The 22,412-nt window shown below is 41.1% G+C and overlaps 2 protein-coding genes across 2 annotated transcripts in view; both read left to right on the top strand.

Moving 5' to 3' along the window:
* Positions 1-6,087, top strand: part of slx9 (SLX9 ribosome biogenesis factor) — a 60,360-nt gene extending 54,273 nt beyond the window's left edge. Inside the window, exon 6 of the mRNA XM_042336578.1 lies at positions 4,380-6,087. Coding sequence (XP_042192512.1) covers positions 4,380-4,503 — 124 coding nt within the window. The 3' untranslated portion in view covers positions 4,504-6,087. The remainder of the gene's footprint in view (positions 1-4,379) is intronic.
* An 8,455-nt stretch (positions 6,088-14,542) lies between these two features.
* The window catches only part of adarb1b (adenosine deaminase RNA specific B1b), a 145,975-nt gene continuing 138,105 nt past the window's right edge, over positions 14,543-22,412 (top strand). The window contains exon 1 of the mRNA XM_007890636.2: positions 14,543-14,646. Coding sequence (XP_007888827.1) covers positions 14,589-14,646 — 58 coding nt within the window. The 5' untranslated portion in view covers positions 14,543-14,588. The remainder of the gene's footprint in view (positions 14,647-22,412) is intronic.

Genomic DNA, 22,412 nt, shown 5'->3' with positions numbered 1-22,412 from the left:
CTAAAGTCTTTTGTGGTGGGGAACTATTCGTATAAGTTCAGAATGGATTCAATGAACTCTTCCAGAATTATAATATCAGCTAACAATGAGTTGGGGGTTGATGTTTAGCTCTGAATGTATACCAATCTGGATTCTGCAAATTTACCTGGCCTCCAAAGCCAAACTTCAGAATGTGAATTCCATCTGTTGTGCTCTTCTATACCCTTCACCACCCCTCCTCCAAAATATATTTAACATTTGATTCCCTGATTTTGTTTAATTCTGCTGAATAAACCAGATATGCTCGAAACTCCAATTCTCCCTAATCATGAGGGAGAGTTAATTTGAAAGATAATAATAATAATCCTTGTATTTTGAATGTGTGATTCTTGCGTGTCTGTATCTAATTGAATCTTGAGAGGGGTTCTTTATTCCTGCCTAAACACTGCCATTGAAATGGAAAACATCTGTTCAGATGTAGTCAATATAGCAATAGCTTAAAAGAACAACCTAGTTTGTTTTCACAAATAGAAACAAAACAAATAGCGACACCAAAACCACAATTCATGACTGACTCGAGCATAAAGATTTTTAATAGATTCCTGTAGAGCTTGTGTCTCCACGAACATGAGGGTCAGAGCACAGACTGTATGTCGTATTTACAGTTGGTTTCATTCCTTGGTCTGCCTAAAAACATAACCTGGCACACGACTGGACCAAGTATAATTTATGATGACCTGGGCTGATTCTGATTGGAGGGAGGTGAGTAACTGTAGTTGATAATACCACCAGAGACAATGGAAATTCTTTCCCAACTCCAAAGGCAAAAGTGAATGATTGCAGGATATCGATCCAACATTGCTCAACAAAAAATTGTTGCATTTGACATCTGACATTCATGTAGTCAGATTCAAACTGGACTGGAGCCACACTACATCACAGAGTATTTAAACTTTATTTATTTAGATTAACGAGGGAGATGAGCAAAGTGTGTCAAGTGGGGAAAAGAGACCCAGGGATAGGGTACTGGTGAATAGGACTAATAGCCTGAAGTTAGAATTCAGGGCGCTATATCTGAATGCACGAAGCATTCGAAACGAGATAGATTAACTAACTGCACAAATAGAAACAAATGGGTATGATCTTAGCCATCACCGGGTAGACATGGTTATAGGGAGATCAAGGGTGGGAGCCAAATATTCCAGGGTACGTGGTGTATAGAAAAGATAGGCAATGTGGTAAACGAGGAGGGTGGGGTGGCCCTGTTAATAAAGGATGGGATAAAAGCAGTAGCGAAGAAAGATTTTAAATCAGAAAAGCAGGAAGTAGAGTCAGTATGGGTAGAAGTACATAACAACAAGGGGCAGAAAACTCTAGTGGGAGTAGTTTATAGACCCTCGAGCAGCAGTCACAGTATCTCTCAAGGTATAAATCAGAAAATTAGCGGAGCATGTAGCAAAGGAAAAACTAATTGTGGGTGATTTTAATCTGTATGTAGATTGAGACAACCAAATTGGGAAAAGTAAGATAGAGGAAGTTTATAGAAAGTAATAGGGATAATTATCTAGATCAGTATACCGAGGAGCCAACTAGAGAACAGGCCATATTAGACCTTGTTTTGTGTAATGAAGCAGGGCTGATCAGCAAACGAACTTAAGGCTCCTCTAGGGCAAAGTGATCATAATATGATGGAATTTAGCATTAAGTTAGAGAGAGTAGTTAAGCCGAAGCAAAGGTCTTAAATTTAAGTAGAGTCAACTTTTCTGGTATGAGAGAGGATTTAGTTAAAATAAACTGGGAAATTAGACTTAAGGATTTGACAGTAGACCAGCAATGGAAGAAGTTTAAGGAGATAGTGCAAAATTCCCAGCGAGCACGTATTCCTTTGAGGAATAAGAATGCCACGGGAAAGGTGGCCCAACTGTGGCTTAAGGAAAGTATAAAGTTAAAGGAAGAAGCCTATAAAACAGCTAAGGTGAGTAGTAAACCTGAGGATTTGGAGAACTTTAGGGATCAACAAAGGAGAACCAAAAAAGTGATTAAGAGGGAGAAAATGGAATATGAGTGCAAACTAGCGAGGAACATAAGGACAGACTGCAAGAGTTTTTTTACAAATATATAAAGAGGAAGAGGCTGTCAAAGGTAAATGTGGGTCCGTTAGAGGCAGAGACGGGGAGAATTATAGTAGCGGACAAAGACATGGCAGAGTCATTAAACAAGTACTTTGCTACTGTCTTCACCTTAGAAGACACTGAAAACCTACCAAGAATAGAGGGGAACCAAGAAGACAATGTTAGCGAGCAACTTGGGGAAATTAATATTAGTAAAGAAATGGTTTTAGGTAAATTGTCAGGTCTTAAAACTGATAAATCCCTGGACCTGATGGCCTACATCCTAGGGTTTTAAAAGAGGTGGCTACTGAGATAGTGGATGGCTTGTCTTTGATCTTCCAAAATTCTCTGGATTCTGGAACGGTTCCCATTGATTGGAAGATTGCAAACATAACACCACTATTTAAGAAGGGTGGGAGAGAAAAGATGGGGAACTATAGACCAGTTAGTCTGACATCAGTGGTAGGGAAAATTCTTGAGTCCTTAATTAAGGATGTCGTTATGGGATTCCTGGAAGACCATAACAAGATTAGGCAGAGTCAACATGGCTTTACAAAAGGGAAGTCATGCTTAACTAATCTTTTAAGTTTTTTGAAGATGTATCTAGCAGGTTAGACAGGGGGAACCAGTAGATGTAGTATATTTAGATTTTAAGAAGGCATTTAACAATGTGCCACACAAAAGGCTATTGCACAAGGTTAAGGCCCACGGGATTAATGGGAACATGTTAGCATGGATTGAAGAGTGGCTAACGGGTAAAAAACAGAGAGTAGGGATAAACGGGTCATTCTCGAATTGGCAGGATGTGACTAGTGGAGTGCCACAAGGATCAGTGCTTGGGCCTCAGCTATTTACAATTTACATCAATGATCTAGACAAGGACATTGAATGTAACGTATCTAAATTCGGGATGACACTAAACTAGGTGGGAGAGTAAGCTCTGAGGATGATGCAAAAAGATTGCAACCGGATATAGATAGGCTAGGGGAGTGGGCGAGTAGGTGGCAGATGGAATTTAATGTGGGGAAGTGTGAAGTTATTCACCGAGGTAGCAAAAAATAGAAAAACAGATTATTTTCTTGAGGGGGAGAGATTAGATAGTGTTAGTGTTCAGAGGGATTTGGGTGTCCTTGTACACCAGTCTCAAAAAGTTACTTTGCAGGTGCAGCAGCTACTAAGAAGGCGAACGGCATGTTAGTGTTCATTGCAAAAGGTTTAGAGTACAAGAGTAGGGAAGTCTTGGTGCAACTATCTTGGTCTTGGTGAGACCGCACCTAGAGTATTGTGTGCAGTTTTGGTCTTCTTATTTAAAAAAGGACATACTTGCCTTAGAGGGGATGCAGCGTAGATTCACTCGGTTAGTTCCTGGGATGAGGGAACTGACTTATGAGGATAGGCTGAACAAACTAGGGCTGTATTCTCTAGAGTACAGAAGAATTAGGGGAGATCTTATTGAAACATATAAGATATTTAAAGGGCTGGATAAAGTAGACACTGAGGAACTCTTTCCCCTGGTAGGAGAATCTATAACCAGGGGTCACAGTCTTAAAATTATGGGTCAGCCTTTTAGAACTGAGTTGAGGAAACATTTCTTCACTCAGAGGGTAGTGAATTTATGGAATTCACTACCCCAGAAGGCTGAAGTTGCTCAGTCCTTGAACATTTTCAAGGCTGAGACTGATAGATTTTTTTTAAAATAGAGGGATTAGGGGCTATGGGGATAGGGCAGGTAATTAGAGTTCGGTCAGAAGGTCAGCCATGATCTTATCAAATGGCGGGGCAGGCTCGAGGGACCAAATGGCCTACTCCTGCTTTTAATTCTTATGTTCTTAAACGTCTATCCGTTTTTTTTGTAACCAGATTGTTTTCAAAAAAAAGATGAATTGATGAAGTAGTTAGAAGGTTTGATGAATCTTTAACATTTATCTAGTGTTCTATAAGAAATTATCTAAATTTTAAATCTCTGGGCTTTTTGAACACAAGCCAAAATGATCCAGATTACGGAGTTCTTTTCATTGGTCATCCTATTTGTTAATATCAGTAAATTTCCAGCATTACTGCGTGAAGTCATCTTCATAACCTATGTGAATTGCAGATATTGTGCATCAAGTTTCTGGAGAGCTCTTATAGCAGGTCACAGACAGATTTCTCTCCACAAAGAAGACCCAGTACATTTAGAGAGCAGGTTGTGCTGGGAGGTGGTTTTATTTGGGTTGTGGTTATAGATAGCCAAATGGCCTCCAGATTTTCCATTCCATATGTGCTCATGTTTCACATGTTATGTTTCAGAGATGAAGAAGTGTCACGATTCAGAGCAACCATTGTGGACCCCACATTTAAGGCAAATCCTCTTGCAGCAGTTAGTGAACATCTCCTCAAGAGAATGAGACAAGAGGCTGAAGAACTGATCTGAAAACATGATTGGTTGATTGTTTGACAAATTATGAACAAATATTTACTTTGCATTCGGATCTTAAGTGAAATTGTCTGGAACTTGCAGAAAGATATTGTGAGATTAATGTGGATCATCTCCCTCTCAAAATAAGAGCTGAATTTTTCACAACCTTTTCTGTCAGATCAGTGTTTCATATACAAAAAAAGGAATATTCTTTAAACTAGTTCTGTGACACCAATAAAGTGGGAAATGGGCCAGATAAAACATTCAGAGGAGTGGTTATTGAGTGTGCAGGTATTTGAAACCCAATTACAGTGCTTGTGTGTACCACATGAATGTTTATTACCCAAATTTTATAATATGAAAATGCATAGTCACTATAATGGTTTTGTTTATAAAAAATGAATAAAAATTGAACAAACCCCACAGTTCTACGTCCATTACCTTTGTAAAGCTCCAGTTGAAGCTAGGTCCATATTGGAGTTCCAGACAGTTGTCTGTAAATGTTTGGGAACCACATACACGAATCAAGTAGGACCTTGAAATGGTCCCCTGGCCTGCCTATATCTATTACTGATCCAAATGCAATATAAAGGTGAAGAGGGTTATACGGAAAGATAATTGAATCAAACAGATCAGGATGTTCCAATGATTGTTGATCTGAAAGAATCAGAGTAAAATAAAGAGATTTCCAGGTGGAGAGTAGATGACGTAGGACAGTGGCTTGTGAGTATCCTTAGCTTTGCCATAATACATTTGTTTAGCATATATTGCTGGCATTTGGCTGCCTGTGTATCCAAGGGTAAAGATCATTCTGTCTTAATGACTGATGGTTTAAGTACATTCCCTTTACACAATGATTTGGTTCAGTTAGTTTATGTGAGCATGTTGATTTATTTCTGTTTGTTATTTTTGTATGACAATCTGTCTGTGTTTACAAATCCATATGTGCTGCTTTTTCTACTTGATGAACTAAGGTGTGTTGAGAGATCCAAACTAGATTAAGGATGCCTGACCACCATCACAAAGTCAATGTCCCGGGTGTTTTTCTCCCTGCTTGTATTTGTTTGTATGTGGAAGGTGAATTGTGGTCAAATAATCTAGCAAGTAATCCAACATTCTGTTTTTATGTTTGGAAACATGACATCTCATATGTTGAAGTAAGGAATACTTGATAAGCAGCTTAGTTTATCTTAACTTTCTCAAATCAGTCTTCACCAAAGATACAGCTTTCTACAGCAAAGTAATTCAGCAGGTTACTACAGGCCTTTGCTGCCAATGCTTTGCAATTGTCAAAGTGACTGGGAATTATTGATCTTTTCGGGCTGCCAGCATTTAACTATTCAGATAAATAGGTTATGGCAGATGATGGATTTATGGACAAGTAAAATGTATATTTTTATTTTTAGGTGACATGTACACATCTAAAGTGTCGGAGAAACAATTTACACTTACCAATGCAAGACGTTTTCCATTCATATGCTTTTAGCACTCAATTTGTTATAACTGTCAGGTTCTCTTCTCCATTATCTTCAATAGTTTTTTTGTTGGATTTACGAAAGTGTACGGTAATAATAATCCTTGCATTTGATATAGCACCTTATCACTTCTTCGAGACGTCTCAAAGTGCTTCACAGAATATACTGTAAAGTGAATTGACTATTGTTATTATCTTTTGTGGGCAAAACGCAGGCAGCCAATTGCGCACAGCAGTGTCCCATAAACAGTTGTCAAAATTGGGAAATGGAAGATAGCTACAAAATGGGGCCATCATGTCTCTGCCAGTACTGGCTGCTTCTCAAAGTCACCTGTGAGATTGCCAGTTCTGTGCCAAAAAATGCAAACATATGTTATCGTTCTGTATTGAAACCGGCTAATGTCATTTTTTGTGCTGAATCCCGATATGCAGCAGAAAATAAATATCCAGTTTGTCTGCGTAGAATAATAGACCAGATTTCAGAGGTGACAAAACTGTGCTCATAATACGCCCAGCCCAGCCCCTACAGTGCACACAATCATTATGTAAAAGTCAACAAAGTAACTGGACCCCAAAACAGCACCTTTGTGAAGGATATACTCTTGAACACTTTGACAAGATTTCATAACTTAAGTTCAAGATTTACGATTATTCATTAAGAGCTAACAATTTTTGAGTAAATTATTTTACTAAGCTCATTGAATTGGACTCCAGATACACAATGCTTTATCTGAAATATAAAATGCATGAGACTCAATTGAGAGAGTTGCCAGCATCTGGATTGCAACAGTGTGTCTATGCTATTTCATTCATGGGGTTGACAATATAGCTGTTGGCTCATCTTCACTCCCAGGATCTGAGTTATTATATCTAAGGAGAAGTTAAACCATTTTTTCTCTAATTCCAGTCTTATAACTTGATCTTTAATCTTTATTTTTATGGAACATGCCAGTGATTCCATGCAGCAATATTCAGCCTGTTTACTTTCCCAGCCCTGACTACTCACTCATAGCAAATGGGGAGCTCATTGTGAATTAATCTGGTAAGCACCTAATTTAATGCAGGTGAATTGCTTTTCCTTCATTGACCACATGCATAGACTTCTGTTTTCACAAAATACACAATCACCACACTTTACAGTATATCCTGTGAAAGATGCTCCTGATGTGAAAGGCGCTATATCAGATGCAAGGATTATTATTATTTATGTGTGTGTAAATAATATATATAAGATTCTAAACATTATCAACCATTCCTACGAGGCTGACTTTTCAAGCAAGCGTGTGGCATGCAGAATGCCAAGATTGAGTCTGTAACCTCACTGCGTTGCTGTAAGTGTGTGATGTTGCAGACTTCAAAGCTCACAGCGAACAGATAACCAAGGAATGCTACAAGATTTAACAGAGGACTGGAGAGAAGTCGGTATGCTGAATATGTAGAGCAACCTATATTCTTCACTCTTTCAGGATTTTGGATCTGCTTGTGAAAGTTTTATTGAAATATTTGGTTGTCTTGGCAACTTACAAGGCCTGTAAACTAGTCATCAAAATAAACTTTCTGATCTTTTAAAGTGTGTATGTTGCAAGAACAAGACTGCTGTGTTTCCCTGCTTTGTTACAAAGAATAGTCTGCTCAGTATTGAAAAGAAGACCACAATGTTCTCACATAAGCGGATGCACCTGGTTCCAATATATCACATAACTATGGAATAATACCATTTATACTTCAAAATGTATTCTGTTCTGAGTAGATTTGGAATCTTGTCCTTCGACTACTTTTTTCAAAACTAACTCCTCACTTGTTTTCACTATTCAGAGAGAGGTAGAAACTGAAGTTAAATGCATTTACATGTATTGGTCATGGCTGTTTGTGGGACACTGCTGTGTACAAAATAGGCTGCCATGTTAGCCTGCAAAATACAGTCACTCCACTGTAAAGAAGTTTCAGATGTCATTCTGAAATGAAAGGCGTTATATGTGGAATCCTGTAGTTCAGTAGTTAGAGCACTCGCCTTGGAAGCGAGAGGATCTGGATTTGATTCCCAGCAGGGTGAAACATTAGACAAATTTCCTTACTCCACATGCCTCTGTTTACCTTGCAGTAAGTAAGAACCTGTTTGTTAGTCGATTGGCAGATCACTTTTCTGGGGTAATAATCCATTAAAAAAAATAATAATTTAATCACTTAATCCATGACTGTTTATGGGACACTGCTGTGCGCAATTGGCTGCCGCTTTTTGCCCACAAAATATACAGTGAATTCACTTTACAGTATATTCTGTGAAGCACTTTGAGACATCTCGAATACGTGATAAGGCGATATATCAAATGCAAGGATTATTATATCAATGTAAGCAATATTATTTAAGCTTTAAAATGATGAATTTCTGTTTTAGGTTTTTTTAATAAAATGAGATGAAGGGCATATCTATGAAGAAGGTGGAATTAGAGAAAGATTAGATTGGGCTGAACAACAAACTGGAAATCCCTCCATTTTGTGTGGTGAAAAATGCAAATAGTTTCAATTGTGGTATCAATCAATCCTTGCCACTGACAACAAAAAAATTTAAAAAATGCAATTTCAAAGCTTGGAGACCAACTTATTAATTTCCTGAAACACTCTCCTGCTTTCAACTATAATGCCTGCCTTTGAAATAATTTGGTGCAGTTTTTTCTGTCAACCCAGGAAAAGAACCAAAAAACGAGATTAAAACAAGACCGCAAGCTAAATGTGGAATTATTTGCTGCATAGTGTGGAGAATGCAAAATGATTTGAATCGTTTACAACACAACATGATTGCATTTAGAGAGCGCCTTTCACGTCAGGAGGACATCCCAAGGCGCTGGACAGTTGGGTTAGGGTTAGGGCCTGTAGGTGAGGATGAGGATCTTGAATTCGATCCTCTGGGGGATGGGGAGTCAGTGGAGGCGAGCGAGGGTGGGAAAAAGGAAATGGAAAGCAAAGTGACAGAAAGTTAACACTTTGGTACGATCCATCTGTAACAAAGGTCCAGACTCTGCATTTGGACAATGGGAATATACAAAATGTATCAAATTGTCTTCCTCCTTCGTTCTTGTCTTCAAAACAGGAAAGTCTGGGGAATGAAATCTTACTGTCTTTTTTTACAGAAGCAACAAAACTAGATTAAGGACAAGCGTCACAAGATTGTGAGGTAGGGGAAGCAAAAGCAAGTAAGACATGGGGAAATTAAAGCACAGAGAGAAGGTGAAAGAGAATACAACTATAGGAATAACATTGCTAAACAAATAAAGTAGTTGTTATTGATATGAAATTTGGGTTTTCAACGGAATAATGTAACTTGCTGGAATTCTTAGGTCTCTGGACAAGCAATGCAGAATAACATTTTTGGGGCATCTGTTAAGGAATTTGTGCACCATCTGTTTACCTCTCCCCTTGCCAAGGGGACTTCAGCCTGTGCTAATTCAGCCAAGTTAACCCCTGGACAGAAACTGGGGAAGCATGTTTGAAAACAACATTACTGGAGTGAATTATGATGTTTAATAGCACTGTCCTCAAAAGGATTCTTTGCAAAGTGCAGCCATATATAGTTTCAAAAGAAAATTTCAAAATATGGTGGTGTGCCAGTAGCAATGCTATTTGGGCTGTTGGCATGGAGACTTGAATTTGTGCCTAGTGTTCAGGGATAAGCTTTGGTCCAGGTTATGTTAGAGAAAAAATGGATTGGTGGGGGTAGTTACCACTGACATTACTGCAGTGCACCTCCTGTGTATAAAGCATTGTTGGGATTTGGATACTTGGAAACAAAAAGTACTCAGAGCAAAAAAAAAGGGAAATTTGGCAATTTAAAGGAATGCTTTCAGATCTCGGGAATGACGGGATTTGTTTTGTTGAACTGTTGCTAGACAGTGAATGGACAGGTTGACATGTCTGGTATTCACTTAAATGAAAAAAAAGCCCTCGAAGAAATAAAGTGCAGCTGTTTGGCTTGATCCCTAGGACATTATCAAGAGGAAATGAACATCAAACTAACATCAGATCAGGAGTGGATTGCCTTAGACAATAGTTTGACAATCCCCTGACAACATCCTAAGAGTTTCATCCTGAAAAAACTTTTGGACTAGCTTTTCACCAAAGGACCAAGTTGAGTTTGCAATGTACATCCTAAAGTAGGTATCGCTTCTTTCTTGCTCAGGCCACAAAGTCATTATAATAATCCTTGCATTTGATGTAGTGCCTTTCACATCAGGTTATCTCAAAGCACTCTGCAGGGTTTACAGTAAAGTCAGTGACTATCTTGTAGGTGAACATGGCTTCCAATTTGCAAACAGCAATATTCCACAAACAGCCATAAATGAATAATTTTATCTTGCTAGGACACCGCGAGAAACTCCCTTTTCTTTGAAAGTACCATGGGATCTTTAACATCACCAGAATGAGCAGACAGGACTTTGGTTGAATGCCTCAGCCAAAGAATGGCAACTTGGACAACACAGCGCATCCTCACATTATATTGGTATTTCAGCCCAGACTGATTTCAAAGTTCAGAAGTGGGACTTGACCCCAAAATCTTTTGAGTCAAGAGGCAAGACTTTCATCAACTGAACCAGGCTGACACCAAATTTGTGTGTGATTCCACAATTATACGTGTGAACTGATTTACCTGAAATAAGGATCAGTTTTAAATCTATAGTCTGTTTTATTGTAATTTCAAATTTCAATCTCGGGACACTGATAACTTTCAGAGGATATTTATATGATTATGTGAAAATTTGATACTGACAAGAGATGTGAATTACTCGATCCTCATTTTCTCCGTCATGTGTTTTATGCAGGTTGGAGGACTGAGTAAAACAGGCCTGAGTTGTTGTTATGCTGGAATAGGAGATTCGATGTAGCAACTAACCACTGGCCTGGAATAAGCAGAGTTGGTTAACTTTGTGCTTTAATTATTTTGGATTAGTAATACAGTAATCACCAGAATCCCACAAAGTTATCCATGAGTCACTTATGGACTTGCACAGAATAATAAAATCTTGTCACTGGAATTATTTTTTAACAAGTAAATCATGCAAATAAATTAACATAAATTGCTTTTCTGCAGTTTCACAGGATAAAGAGCTATAAAAATGCAAACTTTTTTACACCAGGTAATTACATCGAACAGCTTCCAGAAAAATACAACACATGGCAATATTGTGGAAATGTGAATTTACTGAATAGTAACTGATGTATTTTTTTTCATACAGCTATGTACTGCAGACTTGCCTGGATTCCTGAGCCAAGCAGGTCTGCAGTTCTTCACAGCAATGTTGTTAATGGACTATCTTAGCCTGGCTCAATGGTAGGACATGGAGGGACACTCCATCAATGGGGGCATGGATGCTTCCTACTTGGCTCCTATAAACTCTGAAAGCCATAGCCCAAATGGATTGGATGATTCTAGCAGCGGCAAGCTTGCCAGACACTGCTCGTAATGGCAAGCTCTATGGTTTTAGCTGGTTAAGTTCAAGCAATACCTCACCACACATTTTGGGGCTCCCAAGCCTACTAACCTGTGCTGAACACTTTTGGTATCAGGCAATTAGGTAAGCAGGGTGCATCCTTCGAGGTAGAGAGTGCACACTTCATTCCAGACACTGGGAAATTTCCATGTGTCAATTTGTCTGATGTGTATGGCGATGGTTTCCAAGTGTGTCAGACATCTGGGTGACCAAAAAGAAATGTATTGAGATTAGTCATAATACACAATGTTAATACCAAAATGTTAGTACTGAAGAAAATGAAATGCTTATCAATAAATTATTTGTAAGAATATTATTCACAATCTCCAAGTAAAAGGCTTTTAAATTCCACAAACCTGGCATGTGCTCCTGTTCCATAGCTGTCCTTATTTTCTAAATGCATCATCTCTAATAACATCTACTGTCGATTTATTGTTGTTTTGATAAGTGGAATGGCTGTTTTGAATGAAACTTCATACTGGTACAGTATTGATTTCCATGGCAATGATGAAAGACATTTTTGGTTCTGTGTTGAAGACTGTATTATACATGAGCAAACTCGCACTGTTACAATGTTTTTCTGCATCTTTCTGCAGAAATGAATCATCGGTCAGATTCATTCACCACTGCAGTCTTATTAAAACATGTGGATTCTAATGCCACAAAGCATTCCTGATGAAATGTTTTGGATTTGGATATTCCTTTTTATTTTGGAAGACTGAACGGAATGTCTGCTTCAACAGTGCAGAGTGGAACCCACCACCTGCTGCCTCAACCCCCTTCCCACTCAGCTGCTAGTCACCCAACTCCCCCTCCTCTCCCCCCCACAGTCAACCAGTTGCTCTCCTCATGTTCTGTTCCTTTCCCCCCTTAAAACCATTATCATCACTTCTCTCCTAAAAGAAAACACCCTTGACCCCTCCAACCTCACAAATTACCGATCCATTTCCAACCTGCACTTCCTTGCCAAAGCTCTGGAACGCATTGTAGCTAACCAGCTTTGCTCTCAGTTCTCCCTCCTCGAACCCTTCCAGTTTGGGCTCCGCACTGCCCATAGCATAGAGACGGCACTTGTCAAGATCACAAACAACGTCCTCTCTCTGTGACCAGGGCTCCCTCAGCCTTCTCCAGCTGTGACTCCAGGTCCATCGATGTTCAGCTTATCTGGTGGACATCAGGTGCTGGATGAGCGAAAACTTCCTGCAACTAAATGTTGACAAGATGCAAGCCAGACTTATTGGCTCCCGTCAAGGTCTTCTATCAGGCGGTTCTGACCTCAACCTCCCTGGCCTATCCCTCAGACCTAGGCTTCAGGTTCAACCCACAGCTGTCCTTCCATCCCCATATCCGGTCCCTGACCAGGACCGCCTTCTTCCACTTTCGTCACATTGCCCACCTCCGAACATACTTGCCCCAGACACAGTTAAAACTAAAGATCTGCTGAAAAGCTGATCCAAATCACCGCTCCCTGCTTACTCACCCACACTAAGCTCCGTACCCCCATCCACCAGTCCTAGCTAGGTTCCACTATCTCCCTGTCACCGAATAGATCAATTTCAAGATCCTCATACTTGTTTTCAAAACCCTTCACGCCCTGGCACCTCCCTACCTCTCTGACCCGCTTACCCCACAACCCACTGCCTCAGCTCGATTGGCCCCGGCTTTCTGTATGTCCCTCATGTCCTCTGTTTCACCATTGGTGACCACGCTTTCAGCCATGATGCCCCGAAACTCTGGAACACTCTTCCTCTATCCCTCCGCCTTGCCTGTTCCTTTCACATCTTCTGGTTGTGCCTGAAGACCTTTCTATTCGACTGTGCCTACAGCCACCTCTCCCTCACTCCCACTGTTTAGTGCTCTGCGACGCCACTCTGCATGAGGAGTGCTATATAAATGCAAGTGGCTTTACCAGTTGAGTGAAGGTTTTTGGTGTTGCCTTGTCTAATGACAATTCCAGGATAAGAAAAGCCTATTGTAGATGAACAGAAAAATAAAGTACAAGGTAATGCTACTACAGCTGTGATTTAATTGGTGAGGTACTTGGCGCATTAGCTCTGGACAAAGTAAAAGTAACGATTCTCCAGGGCAAGGCCAATGAAGGAGGCCCGAAGGAGACTGAATTTTGTGGAGCGATAGCAGTTGTCATTGAAAGAATCATTGGACGTTGGTGCAAGCTCACATGACATCCTTGTGCAAAAAGGGTGACAAATTTGATCCAGGCAAAGCCATTTGGGTGTTTTTCTACCATTGCTTTTTGTTTATCACGAGTCAGAAAGGAAGATGACATTTTTTTTCTTTCTGTGGATTAAGCAACAATTGGAACAGAAGAAAGCCATGTATCCCATCAAGTCTGTGCAGCTTTTTAATTCCATTCCTTCTTTACTCTGTTTCCCTGAATATCCTTTCTTACTAGCAGCTTAGTTACAAACCACTTTTCATGAAAAAAAGGCTGAGCTTTGCAAAATGAGATCAGTTAGAAATGATGTGATGTAATTGTATAAAACTTACATTTTTCTATAGCACCTTTTGTTTGGGATTGCTTTTCCTGTGGTAATAATTCCTTCAAAAATAATGATAATAAATTGGTCACTTCAATCCACCACTGTTTGTGGGGACACTGCTGTGCGCAATTGGCTGCCGTGTTTTACACACAAAATATACAATCAATTCACTTTACGGTATATCCTGTGAAGCGCTTTGAGACATCTCAAAGACGTCATAAGGTGCTATATCTAATGCAAGGATTATTATTAAAGATCATTTCTGTCAAGTGGAGTGACCTAATTTATATGTATTTGCATCCAAATATACTCCACTGTATTACATTGTAAAATATTTATTGCACTGTGAGCTTAAGCTCACAACTCTCTTCAATGGGAGACTCCTGACCAATGGGGAGTGCGCGTCATTCTGACCAATGATAAACCTTGATTTGTTTGTGGCCAATAGAAAGCGAGTGTGGTCTCACACACTCGGCGCGGCGCTGGGGCGGGTTCGATGACCAATGAGAAGCGACGCCGGGCCAAACTCGCTGACCAATCACGAACAAGGCTGAACCAGACTGGCTGACCAATGAGGAGAGGTGCTGGGCCGAGCTCGTTGGCCAATCAGGAGCGGCGCTGGGCCGGGTTGGCGGCGAGAAGATGGCGGAGGAGCGCGCTGTGCGGGAGCGGAGCAGAGACAGGGAGTCCGGCAACACAGGTCAGTCAGAGCGGAGACCACCGCACAGCCCCCAGTGCCGGACCTGCTGTGGGAAGCCGAGCGGCGGGGGGTCATGGAGCCGGGGGGGGGGGGCGGCATTGGAGGATGAGCGCGAGCCCCGGTGGTGGTGGTGGTGGGGGTCACGGAGCCGCATTAACCGGTGCCGCGCGGTACAGCACAACAACAACAACGACTTGGTTTATACAGCGCACTTCACGCGACAGCACAACACAAACACCGTCACGTGCAAAATAAACCGTCTGCTGCAATAGTGCACGTGCGCTGAGCACTGAGCGCGCGGGCGGGAGGGGGACCCGCACTGGTCATGACTACAACCGGGAGAGCTGCGGCCATCCGCTGCTGCTGTTGTCCGTCTCGGCGGTGCCGCGGGACCTGTTTGAAGCTCAGCCGTTGCCGGAGCGGATGGAAGCGGCGGCGGCTGATCCCCGTGGACTGGAGGCTCCGGTGCCGCCGGTCTCTGCTGATCGCTTTACTCTCAGGGCGACAGGGACGCTGCCGCCTGATGGCGAGCGCTGGTGGTCCGGGGCGGTTGCACTTGGCGACGGAGTCCGCTGTGTAATTAATGGTCGTTATTTGCTTTCGAGGCGATACACTCGGGGCCCCGTTATTAACCCCCGGTCTGTCGGGCTGGGGGTGGGGGGCTGGAGAGGACTGGGGGGGTGGTGGGGGGGTGGTGGGGGGGATCCCCGGCGCCAGCCGCTGTCTGGCGGTATTTCTCTGGTCCAGAAAACAAAATGCTCACCTCCCGCAACAGACAGAGGAAGGTATTAATGTGTCAGTGTTGGGCGTTATTAAGTGGACACGACTGGTCTGACCCTCTCTGTTAACTCAGACCGGATTTAAGTGATACGTCGACGTTAGTGTTGTGTGTGTTGGTGACACTCCACTTGGTGGTGTGATTTGCCCCAAAGCTGTCACCGTAAAACCATATCCCTCGGACCACTCGTATATTCTGTGAAGCGCTTTGGGACGTCCTCCCGACGTGAAAAGCGCTATATCAAATGCAAGGATTATTATTATTATAAGGTTTTGACAACATCAGTCTGTCTTATTCCTTCATATCCTATACTCTTGTGGTGAAGCTGTCCAATTAATGTTTACCACCTCATTTGTGCTGGATGTTTGGGGAAGGGCACTGTATTTCCAGTGATGTGCAACCTGTCCTGTGCTCCGCGCTGAGCAGAGAGAGCTGCTCCACTTATTCCTCTCGTTTTAATCTTGATATTATTCCTAACAACGTTACAGGGTCTGGTTTTTTGTCCTGTACTAGTCTGACTCAGTGCGTAGCACAGTTGGCTCCAGGTCAGAAGGCGGTGGGTTCAAGGCCCACGTCAAGATCTTTGAATTTGTAATCAGGCTGACACTCGTGCAGTGCTTGGGGAGAGTTGTACAGATCAAATGAGACATTCTGCCTCAACGGTGGATGTTAAAGATCCCTTGCCACTACATGAAAAGAGAAGAGTAGCAATCCTCTAGATAAAATTGGTTATTTATGTCTTGACAGTTTTTAGGATATTTATTGCTGGATACAAATTGCATACTGTGTGTGCAGTGCTTAAAGTACAGTAAAGTGTTGTGGAACACTCGAGATGTTTCAATGTGTAAGTGTTATATGTAATATAAAGATTATGATTTTCTTATTATTCCCTTTCCTGCTAAAATATTCTTGCTTATAGTTCCAATTCTTTAGTCTCTAAGGTTGTTTGTGCATTGATCTGTCATGTAGGGAAGAGGAGATTAGGAGGGTGAATGCTCCTGTGGAGTACAAACATTGGCATGGACGAGTTGGGCTGAATGGCCTGTTATGTGCTGTATTTGCTGTACTTAATTCTAATTCTATTTGTTAGCTGGCCTTGCACAGAATGCATAAATAACTGCTGTGTGAAGCTTTTGGGTGGGAGTTTGCTTGCAAGAAGAGGAGAAGCCCTTAAGATACACTGCAGTCCAGAATGTTTCCTGAGCACCTGTGTATATTACATGATTCTGCACTTGAATTTAATTCATAACATTAATATTGATAAGAGAATTTAATAAACATTTGTTGTACTTTCTCCTTTTGAAAAAACAGGATTTGGCTTTTCACTTGTTCTGGGGTACAAGGATCAGTTAGAGTAGGAGCAGAGCAATTAGGGAAGGAAATGTGATGGATAAGGTCCGAAAACACTTCAACACTGAAGCAAAGAGGAGAAAAGATCTCTGGAGAATGAACAAGATGCTGCTTATTCTTGGCATTCTCAATGTTTATGTATTCCATTTCTTTCTCTCCACCACCCCTCTCAAATGTGCTTTGATGGAAGTGTAGAAATCCAGACAGGTTAAACTACATACCAATATACTGCATTTAACTTGCAGTGCTACGAATACCATTGTCTTCAGAGGCACAAATGCCCATCTTTAGTGAGATTTTCATCCTTCCTCTTGAAGGCAGAAATCTGCAAAATCCCTCCAGTGGTGTTTTGGCCAAAGCTGAGCTGACTTCTCAGGATGTCTCCATAGATCAGTGATGGCAGGGAAGGGATAATTAAGTAGGCAGAAAAACAATTGTTGCTATGAATTTTACCCTCTAGTATAAATTTAACGCAATATAGTGGTACTTTGAAAGTTCTTCAGCATTTTGTCTTTGAAACTCTGGTTTCCAATTTAATCAAAATCGGTACCTTTCCAGGCAGAGAAACTTCCTAATGCTGAATTAATGACAATGAGAATACTGTAATAGTTGACGGGATTTACACCTAGTTTCCATCCTTACACCTATGTTGACTATCAGATCAGTGAGTTTAAAGGCAATAAATAATAAGTTAAAACTGCCGTTTTGAAATTAAGTCATCTTATCCGTTTCTGGGTTATCTCTCTGGTTTGTTCATGGTCAAATGTCCTCGCTGTTTGGAGAAATATTTGTCTTCAGTCATGCATTTCCTCCCTGTCACTTGTTGTTTGCGGTCATGCCTTTTCATCTAAGAGAACCAGTGCATTGCTTGCAATGGTGATGATGAATAATTATCTGTATAGTAGCAACTATGATGTGTTCATTCTCCCACTTTATTAATGGTGAGATGTGAAGAATGAAACATCTATTATTTGCATACTTCATAGATCTGATCACACATTGAGAATCACTCCATCAAGCAATGGATTGATTCTCAGAGCTTTTCTCTTAGTGACATGTTTTTAAACTATCAGGTTGTGTGATCTGCTTTGGTCAGGAGGGCATGCCTCTACATGTGGTGCTGAAGTGCAAATTCCCTTCAAACATCATTTTATTTTACACTTAATCTAACCAGTTCTCAGTTTACTTAGCGGCTACTAATGTGTATAAATGCTTTGGTATCTAATAATGTTTTTTAATGAGATTATGAATCTGAATGAGCATCTATAATCTACGGTTGCTAAATTACTTTCATAAGTATAATTCAATGTTCAAAGAGTTAACTCGTCATCACCTGGTTGCAAAAAAGTCTGGCACAATTAACATGTTTCTTTTAGAAAATACAAGGTGCAGCTTGTGACAAAAGAACCAGTGTGGCTGATTTATGAGCTACTAAAAAAGGAACCTAATGCCAGCTTTTTATTTGTTTGAACATTACTTGGAGGACTCTGGTGTCTGTTAAAATGATAATAATGATCCTTGCATTTGATACAGCGTCTTTGTCGTCAGTATGATGTTTCAAATCATTTCACAAGGTTTAATTTAAAGGGTAGAGACTCATTTGTGACCGTGTTCCTCAGGATGTGAGCTGCTGCACAAGAGGCAACTTCCACCCACTTTTCTCACCCAAATAGGCCAGACAGTGTGTGGTGACTGTATACTTCCTGAGTGGAATAGGCAGAGTTTGCATTGAATGAAGATCATCTGAAAATTTGGGATGGCACTAACTATTCTGGGAGTGCTCAGTGCAATAGCGTGCATGTTTGTACTGCATTTTACAGATTGTAAATCAACACTGTTGAATGTCGTTTTGAATGAACCAGAGCAAAAGTAGTGGCAGGAGCAAACTTAGATTTGACAGAAATCTAGATATTTTTGATAAGTGGCCACTTCAGTAGGTCACTTTATGACACTTGGAATTCAGGGTTGCATCTCCACGTTTGATGGGTGACTGTATTTAATCTTGTTTGTGTTGCAGTTTCTAATGATGTTGCATTGTTAATCTGAATCTGATCAGTTGTCTCTGGTTTACATTGATCAATGATACCCTGGAGAGTAATAATCGCAATGTAATAATCCAGTTAAGTAGTCAGCTGATTTATGTACTGTATAGAATGACAGCTAACCAGGAATACCTTCCTAAGATTGTGATCTAGTTAGAGAATTTCAGTTTGGTTTTTTTCCTGGAAAAAAAATCTCTCTTAGAGGAGATGACTGATTCTTGGCCCTTTTGGTGCCGACTTCACTCTCAGATTCAATAATTCTGAGGTCAGTTACTTACTGCACATCTTCAAAGCTTGTCCTTCTGTTTACAGGGCAAACTCGACCAATGGGAAGATGGATGGTTAGGCTAGAAGGCCTAACAGGAAGTTGGATGGGTTGACTCATTGTTTATGTGCTTGCTCTACATACCTTTGCAATTCTGCTCTTTGTGGAATTATAATAATAATCCTTGCATTTGATATAGCGCTTTTCACGTCTTTTCGACGTCTCAAAGCGCTTCACAGAATAGACTAAAGTGAATTGACAGTATATTTGTGGGCGAAACGCAGCAGCCAGTTGCGCACAGCAGTGTCCCACAAACAGTCGTGGATTGAAAATGACCAATTTATTATTTTTTGTTTTGGAGGGATTATTATTAGGCGTGTGGAGTAAGGAAACTTCCCCAAGGTTTTGCCCAGCCAGGAAGTGAACCCAGGTGTCTCACTTGCAAGGCGAGTGCTCTAACCACTGAGCTACAGAACTCCACAATTTGTACCCTAGACTCCAGCCACATCTTATTAACTCGTCTCCCATCAAAATTATGTGTACGTCCTACCTAGGTTCCTTTCAAATTGCTATGTTAGTGGTTTATTCTGACTTCCTCCTTTAACCTCCCCCTTTAATGTCTGGGCTTCCCCAGGACCCTGTTATGTCTTCTGCATTGTTAACATCATTTTTTTGCTGCAGTCATTAACAAACCCTATCACTTATTCCGCTCTGTATTCATCTTCAATTATTTTGCAGTGTAACACGGGTTGAGCTGTACATTGGTCTCTTCTGTACTCTCCGATGGTCACAATTTTTCAAAGGATTTTCTTCATGTCCCCCAAGACTAAGCAGCATCTTCTCTTATCTTCAAAGAATCCACCGTTAATCCTCCATGTTTTAACATTCTTAACATTACCATTTCTTCTGACTTGAAATCGAATGCTCGTGTCTCCTTGGTTGCTGAAGCTGATTCCAAGCCCCTGGTTTCCATTCCTTGTTCCAAACACAACTTATAACTGTAACAATTTCTAGCTCTGTAAAGTCCACTTGACTTTTTATAAGGTTTGGAAATGTTTGAGGTTCAGTAAATTGTTTCTGAATTGCTTTTGGATAATAGTTCAGTTTATTTGAGCAAGTTTCCATGAGACTGTAAAAGAGAAAAAATTAAAAATGGGAACCTTAACTATTAACTCACCACCGATATCAAACAAATGTATTTCAGTCAGTTTTGTGCAGGTGGAGGTCAAAAAACTGGTCAAGCCAGCAAGAGGGACTGCTGCCTGACTCATTACAGTTTCTTTTTACATTGACTTTGTATTAATTCTTTGATCATAAATACGGACATGTATTGAATTGTTTTGTGTGAGTTGTAACATGTATTGAACTGGGCAGCTTCTTCCAGTCTGTTTGCAGGGCCTGATATGTAGTTTTCTCTTGGGATAATCCAGCTGTTTTGTAGTCTTTAGACTCAAGGAATTTGGAAGGAGGAGGTGAAATAAAATGCTACCGAGCTCTCACTCACTTTGGCAAGGTCATAAAGAACTGCCCTGATTTTGATCACGACTGCCCACAAGTTTCTGATGTGGTGGAGTTGCTGGGACTCGGGCTGGAATGGAGACATGGAGCAGCGGAAGCTGAAACTCAGGAAACGTGTTGAATATTTCTGTGGTATTGAGTCCTGAAAATTGAGTAGCTGTTCAACAGCAGCTGCTGAAAAGCTGAAGAATGTTCAGGAGCTGCCAGTGTAAAGTACACATGCCTGTTATCCTCTTATAGTCATTGATTCAAGATCCAGGTTTCCAAACCTGACAGTCCCTTCATCACGAATAGCAGGGACTCACTTTAAATGTCCTAAGCAACAGACCTACTTAGGGAGTTTTGTGATGTCCTGATTCTAATTAGATCTCGCGGACAGGCAGAGAATAACAACAGTATTAAACAACAAAATAATTACATTTGTACAGAGCCTTTCACATCGGGAGGATGTCCCAAGGATCTGAACAGACAGAGTTTCGGACTCGAGCTGGGAGTTGGGATCGGGGAGGGTGGAGAGCAGGGGGAGAAATAGGGTGGTCGAAAGCATGGTCGAAGAGGAGGGTCTTGAAGGTGGCAAGGGAAGGGGTGAGGCGGAGTGATTGTGGAATGGAGCTCCAGAGGGTGGAGGCAGAGTGGCAGAAGGGCCGCTTGCCAATAGTGGGTTGAGCGAGGTAGGGGACGTGAAGCAGGCTGGAGCCCGCTGAGCGGAGGGAGGGAGCCAGAGCCCTGAGGAATGCCACACAAGACGGTGCGGGGGCTAGAGGATAAACCGTTTGTGGAGATGAGGTGGTGTGAGAGGCACAATCTGAACCAGTCAAGAACAGAGCCATGAAAGTTGAGGTGATAATCCCTGCATTTATAATCCTTGTGTTTGACATAGTGCTTATAACATGGAAACATCTGTCATCGAATGGGTCAAGTGTAGTGACTCTATATTTGTTGACAAATATGCCAGCCGTAGTAGTAGGTCACATAAACAACCATGAGATGAATGAACAGTTTATCTGGCGGATTGCTGGCCAAGCAGAGTGAAAGCTGCCCTGCCCCCCCCCCATATGTCCATCTCTTGGCAAATATGCTTGATTTCTTTTACAGATATTCAGCTTGGCTTTTGTGAGGTTTACTTTAATCCTTTGTGACTCTCACAGGTGCAAAGTGCATAGTCCTCAGCCATTAGAGAATTACAAGGAGAGACGGCTTGGAATTACTTGTAATGTCTGGATTTGTTACTGGTCAAAGAAAATGACTAATACGTAAATGAGAAGTGACTGGAACAGACCCCTAAAGTTTCTCACACCTTCTTTGACATATGACTTGAGGAGTTGAGTGCATCCAAAAGATAGTTTTAATGTTAATTCATTTGATTATTTTTCTCGTTTCTTCTGTCTTTTCTCCCCCATTTCCCGTCCGACCACTTCATCAGGTTCAGGTGAACAAGGCCATTTGCCTCCTGTGATTTCATCTTGCTGTCTTCCCATTTCAACATCAAGCTGTTTCTTAGAAGAATCCAATGTCTGGCCTCACTCTTCCTGGTAACCAGTTCTTCTTAATTAGACCATCTGTCAAGAAATACGTCTTGCTGTCTGTTCTGAAATTATCCTTTGGAAACTTGAATTTGAGCCTTTTTGTTATCCTGCCATCGGCATATTTTGAAGTTTTGTTCTGGGATTACTTTCTCAATCCCATTTAGCATCATACATATTTCTCTAATTTCCTTTCTGTTACTTCTCTTTTCAAGGCTGAAGAGCCCAAGTGTACCCAATTGTTTCTTATACCTCATCCCTCTAAAATGAGGGATCATCATTGTTGCTTT

The sequence above is a fragment of the Callorhinchus milii genome, unplaced genomic scaffold (genome assembly GCF_018977255.1).
Source record: "Callorhinchus milii isolate IMCB2004 unplaced genomic scaffold, IMCB_Cmil_1.0 Scaffold6, whole genome shotgun sequence".
NCBI classification, from domain to species: Eukaryota; Metazoa; Chordata; class Chondrichthyes; order Chimaeriformes; family Callorhinchidae; genus Callorhinchus; species Callorhinchus milii.
The sequence above is the reverse complement of the archived record's forward strand: the minus strand, read 5'-3'. Positions and strand labels throughout refer to the sequence as shown.